The sequence below is a fragment of the Xenopus tropicalis genome, chromosome 5 (assembly GCF_000004195.4).
Source record: "Xenopus tropicalis strain Nigerian chromosome 5, UCB_Xtro_10.0, whole genome shotgun sequence".
Classification (NCBI taxonomy): domain Eukaryota; kingdom Metazoa; phylum Chordata; class Amphibia; order Anura; family Pipidae; genus Xenopus; species Xenopus tropicalis.
The window spans coordinates 125,641,621-125,657,392 of NC_030681.2; the positions used below are offsets into that span (position 1 = coordinate 125,641,621).

General features: G+C 40.4%; 1 protein-coding gene across 4 annotated transcripts in view; it reads right to left on the reverse strand.

The window, feature by feature from the left end:
* dgkd (diacylglycerol kinase delta) overlaps nt 1-15,772 on the reverse strand; it is a 45,851-nt gene that overhangs the window by 9,946 nt on the left and 20,133 nt on the right. For 3 of the 4 annotated variants that reach the window (XM_004917864.4, XM_031902542.1, XM_031902541.1), the window contains exons 4-20: nt 12,583-12,687; nt 11,931-12,063; nt 8,194-8,300; nt 7,878-8,003; nt 7,126-7,228; nt 6,156-6,318; nt 5,095-5,203; nt 4,787-4,926; nt 4,482-4,566; nt 4,107-4,201; nt 3,771-3,870; nt 2,689-2,935; nt 2,437-2,583; nt 1,742-1,864; nt 1,549-1,645; nt 1,334-1,444; nt 1,146-1,242 (exon numbers count right to left, since the gene is read on the reverse strand). In XM_004917864.4, coding sequence (XP_004917921.1) covers nt 1,146-1,242; nt 1,334-1,444; nt 1,549-1,645; nt 1,742-1,864; nt 2,437-2,583; nt 2,689-2,935; nt 3,771-3,870; nt 4,107-4,201; nt 4,482-4,566; nt 4,787-4,926; nt 5,095-5,203; nt 6,156-6,318; nt 7,126-7,228; nt 7,878-8,003; nt 8,194-8,300; nt 11,931-12,063; nt 12,583-12,687 — 2,088 coding nt within the window. The remainder of the gene's footprint in view (nt 1-1,145; nt 1,243-1,333; nt 1,445-1,548; nt 1,646-1,741; nt 1,865-2,436; nt 2,584-2,688; nt 2,936-3,770; nt 3,871-4,106; nt 4,202-4,481; nt 4,567-4,786; nt 4,927-5,094; nt 5,204-6,155; nt 6,319-7,125; nt 7,229-7,877; nt 8,004-8,193; nt 8,301-11,930; nt 12,064-12,582; nt 12,688-15,772) is intronic. The other variant, XM_031902543.1, reaches the window with a different exon arrangement.

Below are 15,772 nucleotides of genomic sequence, written 5' to 3' on the forward strand. Positions count from 1 at the left end.
ACTGAACTGACCACAACAGGATATAATTCCTTCTTCTACAGGCCACCATTCTCTAAGGCAGTGCTGTGCCGAGGGCTGGAATTTCTCTAGCATACATAGTGGAGGGCCGCTAATGGAAGCAAGTTTTGATCACTCCCCTTTTTGAAACCATGCCCACTTCAAAACCACGCCTATTTTATCACAATGGTGGTAGCACAGCAAAATCCCAAATGCTTGGTCCTTACTGTAGGGATATCAACCATCATTCATATGTGAAAGAATTATATTATGTCATATTAAGATATAACCTTAAATCCATATGCCTCCTCCCCCCCTGTGGAAAGCACAGCAAAGTACATAATTACACACGGGCCGCCAGTTGGACAGCACTGCTCTAAGGGATCATTTATTAATGATGCATGGCGTAACTATATTACAGAACTGTGCCCTTAAGCAACCACAGGAAGTGGTTTAACATGCAGGGTAATATTCACAGGAAATGCCAGTTAAGTTTGGCACATACAATTCTATAGGTAAAATCAACAGCCATGCTTTTTCTGTTGACTGTATGAAGACATATTAGGGGATGGGGGGAGCTTGGTTGGCCATGGTTGCTGTTTGAAGGACTATGGATTTAATATCTACCACTAACAAACGGTTGTAGACTAAATACTGTTGAAAATCCTTCAGTGTATTAAATCTTTATTTTTTAGCATTATTTCCACCAACAAATCCTGATTACAACTGCCTTCCAGAGGGTATTTTCTGGTGCTTAGTGGCTGCTACTAAGTAGCTTTGTGAGTCTTTGCCCTTAAGGGTGAAGACACATGGAGCTACTTAGTAGCAGCTACAGAATGCCAGAAAATACCCTGCAGTAGACTATACCAATAAATGCCTCTGCTATAAACACACGTAGACACAATTATCCATAAATGATCAGCATTGTCAATTTTTGTAGCCATGACAAGTAGCTGCTACTAGTAGCTGTGTCTCTTCACCCTTAAAACTATATGATAGAAGTACCCTGTACACTTTTTTTTTCCCCAGAAGAGTGTTAGGCAGGAAACAAATAGCAACACAGCAGAGCGAAGAGTAACAGAGTAGATAAAAAGGACAGACATACACTGGCAGGCAATAGTATGCAAAAGATGCATACAGATGCTCACCTCTAGTAAAACTCTCTGTTCCAGGTTCTTGTACGTCCTTTGGAGGAGTTCCTTTGTTCCTAGCACTCCATACCACATCATGTTCTTTGTGCGGCTCCTGCCACGGCCAGAAGAAAAGTAGAGCTTGTAAGATAACAGATTACATATGGGGCCAGTCACACTTTCAGTCTCACATAACCATCTCTTACCTGCACTTTTTTGGGTGCTCATCTCTCTTGTTGTTAAAATCCAAGGAAATTTTTGCATCCAGCCCAATCCCAAAGTAATTGTTCATCACACACTTTTCTGTGTAACAGTCCCTGTGTACAAAAAGGACTTGGTAAGTCACATATAACTTTACCAAACCTTTTACTATAAACCTAAAGTGACTTCAACAATAAAAACCCCATATTTATATACTTACACATTATCTGGTTCTGAACCAAAGGGGTCAGCACTAATTAACAGACGGCTAATGACAGAGTTTCCAGGCAAAGACCCAGACATCCCAGCTCTCATATCTTTATTAGGAGAAAGAGAAAGAGGTGAAAATGCAATTTTAAAAAGATACTGATGTCTTTTGTGGGCTACACGCTCATGACAGTGGGGAAACATACTTGAGTAGAGTATTTTGGAGTTCAGCACTGGTAAATTATCTCTGTGTGAGGAAGGGGCTGGGAGAGATGCAGATGCTCCTGCAGTCAGGCTGGTTTTGTTGCTCATTTGCTCAGTCTTGGCAACTGTAACAATTAAAATACAAATATATAAAGTAACGTTGATATAGGAGACACTATGAGAGAGTGGAAACCACACTAGTGATGCAGCTTTGAAAGTCAAATGAATGTCCTTTTTAAAGCCACACAAGGAGTAAAGAATTGTCAGTTGCCAAACTATGCAAAGTGAGTTACTAGCCAGAAACATGCACAATGAGCACTCAGTAACAAGGGTTAAAAACTCTGCATGCAGAAAGCACGGTTTGACTGGGTATAAGAACATGAATTATTGTTGCCTTCAGCACAAGTAGATGTTCTGTATCTTAGAGACATGGGTATAGTGATTGATAATGTAAACTGTATAGGATTAACTAAACATCATTCATAACAAAGGGGCCCTCTGCTTGAACCATTGTCCCCAGAATACAGTACACAACAGTGTTCATGCAAGGACAGACAGCACTGCACAAACATTTAGAACTGCACCAATACAAAAAGTAATGAGAGGAAATATGAAAAGGAATAGAGCAGGCCAGAACTATAGGAAATGCAGCTACAAATAGGTTATACTTAATGGTAGGAGAGAAGAGGGGTTATACCTCTATTTGAGCTCCTTATCCTGGGAAGCGCATTTGCACTTTGCAAGTTTGAGGAACTTGATGAATTTTTCTCTTTTGCAGAATCAAAGGAAAAGGACAGTAGGAAATCTTCAGTGTGTGCATTCTGTACATTCTGTTCATCTACAGCTTTAAAAAATAAATTGATATTCAGCAAGAAAGACTAGACATGGAGTGGGTACAAATTTTAAAATCTTGCTTATTGGACTCACACACTTCTGATCACTCACATACCTTTCTCTGCCTGCTCAATAATTTGTCGGATAGCTTTCTTTAGGCTATTGGCTCTAAGCATTAGTTGTTCCCGGGGGCGAAAACTTTGTGTGCGGGCTGGTGATGGAGACATATTTGGTGAACAGGACTCCGTTTCCTCCCCCTCCTCATTAATGGTAGGAGGGGGCTGAGACATGACTGAGGTAGCTTGTGACTCCTCATTCAGGGTCTTCAGGAGTGAATCCAATTTCTCTCTCAAAAGTGAACACTAAAAAAAAAAAAAACAACACAATAATAAAGTTGTTTTTGCTTGTAACAATAAAGTTGTTTTTGTTTGTAACAATATAGACTTCTTATTTGCATGGGGCATTTCTCCATTTAGCTGAATTAGTCCTGTCACCTCCTATTCCCTTTAGTTGGAAATGGCTGCCAGAGCCTACTGGATCTTTTATAGCCCAAAAATGTTCACTAGAACTTGTTTGGGCTAAAAAGTGCCATTCTCATTACAGACAGTTGTTTCTTATTCAACTGAATGAGACACAGTGGGGATTATAGAACAAAGTCACAACAGTGCTCCATAAACAAACATTAAAAACTGCAAAATACACCAACAGAATGGCACTGTAACCATTTTGAAAACTTAGTGCTCCACAACAGAATTGGCAGTTGCCATGTCTTGCCACTTGACTTCATACCCTCTCCAATCTGGGGAGAAAAGGCAGCCAGGAGCCCACACACTTGAAGTCAGTTATGTTACTAGCTTCAAATGCAAAAGCTCTTGGTTGCCAATTGCCTTCAAAGAGCAAGAGACAGGAAGTCAAAAGCCCAGACAAGGTGCCCCATTAACTCCATGGTGCAGCTATATTGAGCACAGGTAAAGGAGAGCAAGACCATTCTAAGGCATGTCCTTGGTGTGGCTGGGCAGACAGGAGGGGATGCCTGTGCAGACTACAAATATTCCCAACCAGAATCCACACAAATAATGAAATACAATAATTAAAATAAAACACGTCTGTCCCACCTTTCTATTAATAACTTACAACAGTACAAAATTATGGGCTGCTACAATCAGGAAACTTTAATCCTGATTAATAAACAAATACCTTTCCTGCCATGGCCTCAGATTCTTCGCAGCTCTCAGTCATTCTCTCATAAGCTTTTCCAACTCGAGCAACAAAGTCTTTCACAGTTTCACAGAGAACCCTAGGAAAACAGTACAATGTGTGACATTACTAATTATAGATAAATTTTTTCCTCAGCCTCAGTTCTAGGGGCAGCGACACCACCCGTTATGTCCGTAAAATAACTTGAAAATCCCCAGCAATCAACTCTTACGCACACTTTTACTGACACACTGTACCAGCAACAAATTTAACTGCCCTGTAAACCAATAGTTAGCATTTTGGTAATTATTGCAAAATCTAGCTCTTGGAACTTACTTGGCTGATGAGATAACCACAGAGTGCTGGTCTGAGCTGAGGATCTGAGATAGATGAGCTGCCACGGAGTCTTCATAACACAGGATTTGTTGCACCTGAAATAAAATGAATGCCCTTGAAGTGCACAGCTTAAACGAAAGGAGAATGAATTAAAACACATTTAGGTCCATGACGTAACATTATGCTGTCAAATACTTCTGATGGCAGGAAAGTCCCAATACCCTTCTGTGCAGTCTCATTTAAAAGAAGCATCAGCCCAGACACCGGAGTCTCCCATTTATTTGAAATACAGGCGGTGAACAAAGGTCAGTCATTTAGTTTTCCCATCACCTGATACTTACAAGAAGTGACACAAATAAAATAAAGTGCACCCACCTCGCAATCCTCATTGTTTTCTGGAGCTGTGCAAGAATCTGGGGACTGAGCTGGCAATTTAGTCTCATACACCATGATACTCCATCTATAAAACAATAGAATGTACTTGTTTTCTAAGGTTGGCATTACAGCAAAAGCAGCAGTTAGTCAGTGTCTATTCTCTTTATTTTACCGACAAGACACCCTCAAGTACATAAGCATCCTTGTACACAAGCTTTTGAAAATTTTCTCCAAGTATGTTTTATAAATGTAGAGCTCTCCATAGTCACTATCTTGTTCTTTAGGAGGGATTACAAAAGCCTCACCTATCCAGCATCTTAGTGCCTGCCCTCTCCAGCTTCTCTAGGATTTGTGGGAGTTGAGTATCATCATCACAAGCAGAACCCCAACCAAGCACACGAGCAAGGTCATTCCCAGTTCCCAGGGGCAGCACTCCAAGTTGGCACTAAGGGAGAGAGAGTGGGTTGGTAATTGAAAATGATAACACATAAAGAAGTCAGTCTAGAAAGGCTGCTAAAGAAGCAGATGCCCCTCTTCAAGCTTAATTAGAAATATGGCAGAAAAAAAACACTTGAAGGGAGAATATATCACCAGTGCAAGTCTCTTTATCTACCTGTTTGTGAAGATTGAGTGTATCTATTTCAGAGAGAACCCATCCAACACTTCCATCACCACCACATACCAGGATTCGAAATGTGTCAAACTTTTGAAATAATCGTAAACTAAAAAGGATACAGTAAGTCAGTAATATATAATACTGTGAATTCTAATGTTTATTTTCCTAAGCTTTGATGGCTATCACGGTTATTTACAAGTGGATTTAGCTTGTTATTGACTTAATAAATGGTATTTAAGGTGGCCATACACTGTAAGCTCCGCTCTTTTGGAGAGGTCACCAAGTGACCAGATCTTCTTCCAATATGCCCACCTATGGGTGGGCTACGGGCTAATTAAAATGGTGGGCATAGGTGCCGTCAGTACAGGGACCGCATCAAAGAGCTGATGCAGACCCCAATCTGACAAACATCCAACCTGCCCAATCGAGATCTGGCCCATACACAGGCAATCTGAAGGACAGATATCGGCAGCTGAAATTGGCCAGTGTATGGCCACCTTTAGATTTACCTACTGGCCTTCTACACACATAAACCTTATTATTAAAAAAGGAATAAAGATGATTGTAGTGCACACAAATGGATCTAGACAAAGGACTTCTCTATATTGCATATTTTAATACACAAGTACAAGCCTGCATCAAACTGCTTCTACATGGTTGTACTTCTTACATGGAATTACATAAGATGTTACACGTGTATAACATTTAAGGGGTGATTGGGGGTTGACTGTTTTTTTTTCCCTCGATTCGAGGTTTTTTTTTTGTTTGTTTTTTTTATCGGAAAAAAAAACCTCGAATTCAGGTTATGGTTAGAAAATTTGAATATGTGCAAAAAAACAAAAGCTTGAATGTAAAACTTCACCATCTAAAAGCTTGCAAGTTTCTATAGAAGTCAATGGGATAAGTCAAGTGATATGTTAACTATGACTTTTGTTTGGGTTTGAAACTCAAAAATTTGAGTATTCAAGTTTTTTTATTTGCACAAGTTTACTAGTAACAGGAGGTTGCTAGCATTGGGTATAACGCCACAAAAAAACAAAAAAAAACCCTCTACCTACCCAAGGTGCGGCCCCCCGTTCATGAGGTCAAAAACTTGAGCTGGGTTCAGAAGTTGTTTGAAACGCCGTAAGAACTTCACCCCTTGGTTGTCCCCACTTTTTGAATTGACAAAAACAAGTAAAGGGCTAGTACAGGATGGTGGGCAGCTGGCCTTCCAGAAACCTATAAAAAAAAAAAAAAGGTAATATGCTTAGTATGAATGGATAATTATATTAGCTATTGAAGCATTATTGGGGTGCCATTTTTGATTGTGATTAGAACACCAAACCATAAATTCCTCACATGGATCTGTACAGCAGAAATAATAGAAAAGGCTAAGTGCCCCAACATCTGTACTTTCAGCCTTCAAGCTCAGAAACCATCACTGCCCCCTCTATTGGACACGGACTAATATGTACAGCATATATTCAAATATTTCTATAGAGTGGTCAGAAAGCTTTACTTATGGTGGCAGTAGCATCTTAAATCTCAGGCCATGACAACTATAAATGCTCTTTGTAAGCCTTTGTCAGGTTTCTTAGCTTCAGTTTGAAAAACAAACAAAAAATAATGTTAGAGGAATGAGTATTTACGTAACCACTCCTTTCCACTCAGCATGTAGAAAGAGCATTCCCGTTACTACATCCTATAACATGCAGTTTCACTTTAAGCAGATTTTCTTACTGGTCCTTAAATAGGATTTCCACAAACACAGATGATGTTAACGTCTGTTTGTATGTGATGTACTTTTACTTGTTAACTCTGAAAACAGGCTGGTGTATGTATCCTGCAACTGTGTGCTAATCTAGATTGTTCCATTTCTCCATTGTCTATTATAAAAGCCATGGAGAGCAAAATCCTTTCCACCTCTAACGCCTCCCTTGTCCCCAAACAGCCTGCTGGTTAAAAAAAAAAGAAAAAAAGATTTTGCAGAATTTTACATTATCTTGTCTGTGGAGATGTAGAACCCTGATAACATAACTGACATACCATCTGAGTCAATGCTGTTGAGAGCCGTGGGAGGAATGACTGAAACTTTGCACTGGCCTAGAGGGCACTTTTTAGGGAGGAGATCTTTACACAATGAGTGTACCTGAAAGAAGAATGAATATTTTAAAAGTGTTATATAGTCATTTGCCACTGAGAAAATAAACGGTCATAATCTGAAAGTAGGTTTAAAAGTAAATTACCCACAAGACCTTCGAAGAGGGAAAAAAAAAAAAAAGGTGTAAACGGAACAACTTCTAAGCCAAAAGGTATTTTGGTATGTTGCTCCTCCCCCATTAGCTCTGTTATCTTTTTAAGTGAGACCTGGTAATATTGAAGTCGATAAACCAAATTTCAACATAACTGGTTTTCTGGCAGGCCCTACCACAATTCAGGAGCAAAAAAGTAGGGATGCACCGAATCCACCATTTTGGGATTTGGCCGAAGCCCAAATCCTTCGTGAAAGATTCAGGAGCATACCAAACTGAAATCATAATTTCCACACACACACACTAAGCCACCGAAGGGGAAAAAAGAACAAAAATGTGTTTATGTGATGAATGATTTTAAGGATTTGGTTCAGGCAGGACCATGGATTCAGCGGAATATTGTTCAGTGAATCCCTATTAAAAAACGAAAGGGATATGCGACTAACCCAAAAGGAAGGGATTATGTTATTTCAGGTTTCTCGGTTGCAGTCACTTGTAGCAAAGAAAAAAAAAAAAAAAAAAGAATAGAAGAATTGCTGGTCTTACCGCTGCTTTGCACCACAGACATTGCCAGTCCTGTAAACGGAGCACACTGCCACAGGTCTTTTCACATACTGTGCATTTTGCACTCACAGGTAGGTTACCTTCCAGCCACTGGTGCGGCATTGATACCTGCAAAATTATCAAAGGGTTAAGTAAAAAATGCAATTAGGAAAGCCCAACTCCAAAAGGGGATTCTAAACTAAAATGTTGGAGAATGGGAGTGGCCAGCCAGTTATAAAGCTGCTGCCCAAGGTCTCTTTTCTACTGCCTGAGGATAACCTAATTAGTGTTTGAATTCCATTTTGTGAAAATAACTTACCCCATCTTCATCTTCTATAATGTCTTTGCCAATAGATGCCAAGGTAGTCCATTTACAGTTATTGGTGGCCCGTACAGCACACCGTTTGTGAGCTTTAAATTTACACACTGAAGGCACACACAAAGGTGCGGGGGAGAGAGGGGAAAAAAAAAAAGAATTTAAAAATTTGTGTTTTTAGACAAGTATATCTATACATTTTTTCATACAAGCATAAAAATAAATGTTTGCTTCAAAAACTTCAAATATACCAATAACAATTAATTAGATCTTATTAGACTTAAGTACAAGGCACTGTTTTATTGTTACAGAGAAGAAGGAAACACATTTAAGTACTTGATTAAAATGGAATCTATAAAATATGGTCTTCCTGTAATTCTGAGCTTTCTAGATAATGGGTTTCTGGGCAACGGATCCTAAAACCTGTACTAGTGCTATACAAAGAGAAGCATGCACACATTTGTAATGTCTGTTAAAACAAAATGCATAATATTATAAAAAGGATTAGAACCAAGAACATAGATTTATAGCATACTGTCAGCACAGAACATTCCTGCTACATGGATAAAAGCGTATTGTTTATGACAATTGTAAGTGTTGCTATTGTTGTCTATACACTGCAGCTTTAATTCCTACTACTCAACAGGACCTGCCAATTTCCACAGTGACTGCCAAGATATGTGAAACACTGCAGAGTAAGCCTCAGGTCTTTGTCCTAGGGCAGGGCTGTCCAACTGGCGGCCCGCGGCCGCCCTCTGTGTGGCCCCCACCTGTCTGACTGCTTTGATAATTTACCTTTGTGGAAGCTTTAAATGGTATCAGTACTGAGATTAAATGGCCCCCTGAATGGTTCACACCTCATATTCAGGCTGTAATCCGCCTGTATTGTTTAAATATGTAATCTCCTGTACTGTTCACACCTTTTAATCCTTGCATTATTCACCCCCTGCGGTGTTCACACCTCAGGCTCAGGCTATAATCACCCACATTGTTCCCCTGTTCACACCTCAGACTGTAGGAGCAGTGCCAGCATTATGTCATACACACAGGCAGCATAGGGCAGGCAGAGTATGGACCACATAGGCAGGGTAGGGCAGGCAGAGTATGGCACACACAGGCAGGGTAGGGCAGGCAGAGTATGACACATGTGCCATACTCTGCCTGCTCTATGCTGTCTGTGTGTCCCATACTTTGCCTGCCCTATGCTGCCTGTGTGTGCCATACTTTGCCTGCCCTATGCTGCCTGTGTGTGCCATACTTTGCCTGCCCTATGCTGCCTGTGTGTGCCATACTTTGCCTGCCCTATGCTGCCTGTGTGTGCCATACTCTGCCTGCCCTATGCTGCCTGTGTGTGCCATACTCTGCCTGCCCTATGCTGCCTGTGGGAGGTGAACCTGGCAGGGGATTGTTCTGGGAGTTTGATAGCATTTGAAAATAGTCATTATATGGTCCCTAAGATGTGTAATTATGTACTGAGTGTTGCTGTGCTATCCACAGGGGAAGAGGAGGCATAGGGATTTAAGGTTGTGTCTTAATATGGCATAATATAATTCTTTCACATATGAATGAAGGGTGATATCCCTACAGTGAGCACCAACCATTTGGGGTTTTGCTGCGCTATCACCATTAATGTGGGTATAATCTTAAAGGAACAGTAACACCAAAAAATGAAAGTATTTTAAAGCAATTAAACTATAATATTCTGCTGCCCTGCACCGGTAAAAGTTTTGTGTTTGCTACAGAAACGCTACTATCGGTTATATAAATAACCTGCTGTGTTGCCATGGGGGCAGCCATTTAAGCTGGGAAAATGGAGAAAAGGCACAGGTTACATAGCGAATTACAGATAAAAGCTTTGTATATATATATATATATATATATATAAATGTTCTGAGGCAAACACACCAGTTGGAGCAGTAAAGAGTAACAATACATTATATTGTAATTACTTTTATGCACTTTTATTTACGTTACTGTTCCTTTAAAAGCTCTTTTGATAACATGGGTGTGGTTTTAAGTGGGTGTGCTTTAAAAAGGGGGAGTGGTCAAACTGGCTTCCATTATCGGCCCTCTACAGCGTTGGCCAGAAAAATTCCGGCCCTCGGTACCACAGAAGTTGGACAGCGCTGTCCTAGGGTTAATGTGGGCTCAGTCTAGGTGTTCATCTCAATCTGCTCAATAACACTGGATAAAATGCAAGATGCTCATGTAGGCATAAGAAATAAAAATGTACAGATTACATTTTTTCACAGAAATAGCTATGGTCCATTACTGAATGAGTACCTTGATAAAAACCTTCACTGACTTTTTAAAATGTTTTAATGCAGATCCAATGAGAGGCTTTTTAAATTTAAAAACCTTTCTGCAAACAGATCAATGCTGTATAAAGTGTAATAATCTGAAGCAACTGACTGTTCTAGATTTATGTTCCTCAAGAACTAGAACATTAAAAGAAACTTATTTATCAAAGTGCGAGAATCAAGCTCCCCACAGAAAAATTCACCCACTTTCTATTCATTAGAAGTGCATTCATCAAATAGTGAACTTTACCCATTGATAATTATGCTTTTATTTTTTTTTTTAATTATGCTCCCAAGGTATCAGACACTGGGTGAGCTCTAATCTCACATTTTGCTAAATCTGCCCCAATATCTAATGACTTCTGTGACTTGTGCCATGACAACACTGCCACACAAGAGTGCGTGGGGAGCATAGTGGATCAAAATGACAGCCTGTACAACCAATATCCAGCAAAGATACACCTGTCTGGCACCCTCACAAAATAAGCAGATTTTTGTGTGTATTGACAACTTTGGTGGGAGCTATACGGACTCCCCTGTCCCTCTAAATTATCAAAAGGCAGAGCAGCCTAAGGTGAAGTCAGCATGGTCTGCATTTGTGTTCAATACAATGCAAAAACAGGTAAAAATGCATTAAGAAACTATGTTCGTTTCCTTTATCTTAAAAGTTACCTATCCCTTTAATTCCTTTACTGCATTTGAATAAGAACCAGTCTTTTGAGCACAAATCCTGTTATGCTGGACAAGCTTATGACTTAAGGAAAATAATAAAAGAGGCACACCTTCACAAATAACTGACACCTTCTAGAGTTTCTCTAAGCAACACTGCACAATGAGAGACTGCTGTTGTAGAAACCAGGCATTGTTTTCACAATGTAGATTCAAATCTTTTATGAGACAAGAAAATGTTTTTTTTCCCAGAATACAGAATGAAAGTATTGCCAGTCTATTTTTTACATTATGCGTGAAATGTTGCCTTAGTTTAGAGTTTCAGTCAATTATATAATAAAGGATCATGCCTTCAGACTGAAAATTATTTATATATTATAAACAGGTGGTCAAATGGCTCACCAACTTTCTCTATTCTACAGTCAAAAGATGGAATTGTTCCTTTAAGATTTTTTTCTTTAAATGCCAGTTTAGAACAGTCTCTGGTTACCTAAGAATTATCCAGGGGGAAAGTACACACTTCTACACAAGAGGCCAAACCTCACTGACAGGGCATGTGACTAAGACAAACATAAGAAATTTGGCTGGAAGGTTGTTGTACCAAGTTCCTTAACTCTGTCTCTCTCTCTCTCTTTCACAATCTGTTTTTAGAAAATATGTCATTTTAGTTCAGAATATGGTATGTGAGGAAAAAGCAACAGGTTGCTGGTAGAGCACGCAAGTGTTTGTTATATAAGATCTCCAGAAAAGAAGATTTTCTTTGTACCTTACCTTCACATGACAGTCCATGAGAGGTAACCCCAGAAAGGGCTTCACGGCATACATTACAGTAAGTGGGTCGCGCGTGGGAACAAGCATACCAGTTATGCATTCCCGAGAAGTGGTCCATGCTGTACTGGGCTGACTGAAACAAAAACAAAAAAGAATGCAGTTGATCTGTGCACACGTAAGCACCTGGAAGCTGAAATCAGCAGGTCAGTCTAGTCCCTGGAGGTGTCCTGCCTTCTCTCATTGTTATGCAGATAAGGAGAGGTAAGATCACTGCAGATTATGGGACAATGCGCCTTCCCAGAACTGAGCAAAATGTCCCAGATTAGTGGGAAAATTAAAAAAAAACTCTGCTTATATGTGAGTATAATTCAGCAAATGGATTCAAAACATAAAAAGATATGTACAATAAAAAGCAGCAGCAGTGCTCTGCCTGCTTAACATAAGGTAAATAAATGCAGCTGGACTACAACTCCCAAAATTCTCAAACATTTTATAAAGGTAAAACTAGTCGTGTTGTAGCCCAGCAACATCTTGAGACCCAAGGCAAAGACACAGGGCTATAGAGAATGAGACAGGAGTATAAAAAAATACATTCCATTGTTTAGCTTGGTGTTGTAGCCCTTGATCTAATGGGACAAGTACAGGAAAGTACCTCAAAGAGTTCACGGTTCTGCACAGACTTCAGTGCTGCCATCCATTCCTCCATGTCCTTTCTGTTGTCTGCACTGAGGATCAGTTTCCGAAAGGGGGTAAATACCTGGAATCAGGAGAAGCACATGATCAGAGGGAGGGGAGGGGGGAGAGGTCCATGTACAGAAAAAGGAAGGGCCAAGTTAGCCACAGGTGACAGGGGACATAAAGGTGGAGTTATAATTAAACGATTGTCATTTGAAAATGTTTGTTTGTCAAGGGAAGGGCCCTCTGGGGCTCTTGGTGGCACTGGAACGACAAACAAAGGCTTGTCTGTAAATATTTTCTTCAGAAACTGCAAAACTGGGTGGTAAAAGAACCTGAACTGAAATATGGATCTCACCTAAAAAAGCTGCCCTGTGGACCACCTTGATCCAAGCTTCAAAATGACCCATTGAGCCCTGGCCAAATCTCAGGTACTTGCTGTGGTGATAAGCATTTTACAGCATGTATTTCAGGGCTGATAGCCACTCTGTGTAGCTGCAATCGGGCCAACACTGTGCCTGTAAGTGCAACTATATGGCGCTTTTGGTGAGAGTGGATCTGCTTCTTTCTGCCTGCCCACAAAACGCAGGAAGAGAGAAGCAGGCTGTATGCCAAATGTGGCTTTGGTTTTAATGCAATTTTTAACATAACATTATAGGGGAATTCCATCTAAACACAATTTAAACTTTTTGAAAAGCTAACATAATTTCAAGCAACTTTGCAATGCATATCAGTTCCCTGTTCTGCTGCTGATCTGGCTGACTGCTTTGAGGCTCAAATAAAATGTAACAGTATTTGACTGTCCCAAGCCTGCATCCCCCAAAACCCACAATTCCATACACATGTAATGTCAATAAGGAAAGGAACATCACAGGGCAATGCATTGTGGGTTATGTAGTTCCTACATGCTGTCTGTAAGCTGCGGAGAAGTGTTACAATTTGAAAAATCAATGTTTAGTCCCCAATATTTGCTAGGGCCTAAAAAGACAGATATTAAATATAGGTAGAAAAAAAAAAAGTGTACACTCAATTGTTGATCTGTTTTTTTTTTGTTTTCCCTATTTGGTTGCTGGAGTCACTGACCCCATACAAGCAGATAGCAATTCAGTTATAGGCTAAAAACTGGCAGTATAAGAGTAACAAAAAAAAACAAAACACTTTTTTAATGCAGCTGCAGCCTAGGCAGATCCTCGGGGGGTCATTGCAAGTCTTTACTGCAAATGTCTCTTGGATGTAAGGATAAATATCAACGGAGAAAATGAGTAGGGTTGCAGGCTATCTAAACTAATGGTTTCCTGTATGGGCAAAACTATGCTTTTTTGCAAAAACAGTCACATTAGAAACAAATTTGTAAGCAGCTACAAGTCTGCACACGTGACATTGGGCTAAATGTTGAGAAAAAAAAAATCTTCTTTCTTGCCCAAACCTTAGTGATATGTAGATGTCCACTTCGATAACTGCCTCAGGGATACAAAGGGTCTTATTTTGAACCTTTGTTTTAATCTTCTACTAAACAGGAGGAAATATAAACCCTATGAATACCCCCTATTAGCATGCTCCTCATATATACAGTTCTGCACAAACTATTATTATGCAAAATGATTTAAGAACAGAAAGTGAATAATATTTGTTTGCAGCTTTATTTAAACTTATTGCTTTAAATTGTTGCTGTGCACAATTTCAAACCTGCTTTACTGTAGGTTCCTTCAGTTATTATTATTAACATTTATTTATAAAGCGCCAACATATTCCGCAGCGCTGTACAATAAGTGGGTTTCATACATTGGACATACAGAGTAACATATAAAGCAATCAATAACCGATACAAGAGGTGAAGTGATACTTTCCCTGCTTTTTGGCTGGTAGATGAAACTCGGCAAGACTGTTCTGTCAATGGGTTTAGCAAGCTCATTTGACAGTGGATCACTGTTGCAATAGCCTTGCACGTAACACCACAAGTATAGAAGTTTCTACGAATATATAAATTATTTATACCTTATGCATCTTGTGTCCCTCAGGCCATTACCCCACATCCTGCTCGCAACCCGTAAAACATTGCCTTACTAACCACACGCTCTCTGAGCAATAGCAAGAGGTATAAAATAGTTATGTAAGGCAATAAAACCACTCCTTTTGTGCAAAGACCTCCAGCCAGGGGAGGGAGTACATTTTATATTGCCTAATTTACCTTCTAATGCACTGTTAAGGGACACTGCCACATTATACAATCTAATGTAGCCCCCCCCCCCCCCCCAAGAGGTTTCAGTTCTCTGACGTTGGATTCTGCATAGTTCAGGCTTATGTTGAAGTTTAAACGGATAGATTTAATGAACACAAATGTTTGGGCAGGATGCATTTAATGCGGTATGATAGTGCTGCAAAGCTAAGCTCAAACCAGCCTGGCTTTCACAAAACAGTTTATTTATACAAACATATATGCTCACACAGTACTGTCCAACTGGCTGCCCGCGACCCCCCTCTGTGTGGCCCCCCACCTGTCTGGCTGCTTTGATGGCTTACCTTTGTGTAAGATTTAAATGGTATCAGTACTGGCCCCCTGCATGGTTAATACCTCAGATTCAGGCTGTAAACCTGTATTGTTTAAAAATGTAAGCACCCGTGTTGTTCACACCTTTTAATCCCTACATTGTTCATCATCTGCATTGTTCACACCTCAGGCTCAGGCTGTAATCACCCACATTGTTCACCTGTTCACACCTCAGACAGACTGTAGGAGCAGTAGAAACCCAAAAATAAACCCTGCCCACTATAAAAAGAACATATACTGAGGTGGTACTGCAATTAAAAAGTTTTTTAATATATAGTTATTGTGCACTCTGTAGGAGCAGTGGCAGCATTGTGTCACTGTAGGCTGCCTGTGTGTGCCATACTCTGCCTGCCCTATGCTGCCTGTGTGTGCCATACACACAGGCAGGGTAGGGAAGGCAGAGTATGGCACACACAGGCAGGGTAGGGAAGGCAGAGTATGGCACACAGGCAGGGTGGGGCAGGCAGAGTGTGGCGCACACAGGCAGGGTGGGGCAGGCAGAGTGTGGCGCACACAGGCAGGGTAGGGAAGGCAGAGTATGGCAAACACAGGCAGCATAGGGCAGGCAGAGTATGGCACACACAGGCAGGGTAGGGAAGGCAGAGTATGGCACACACAG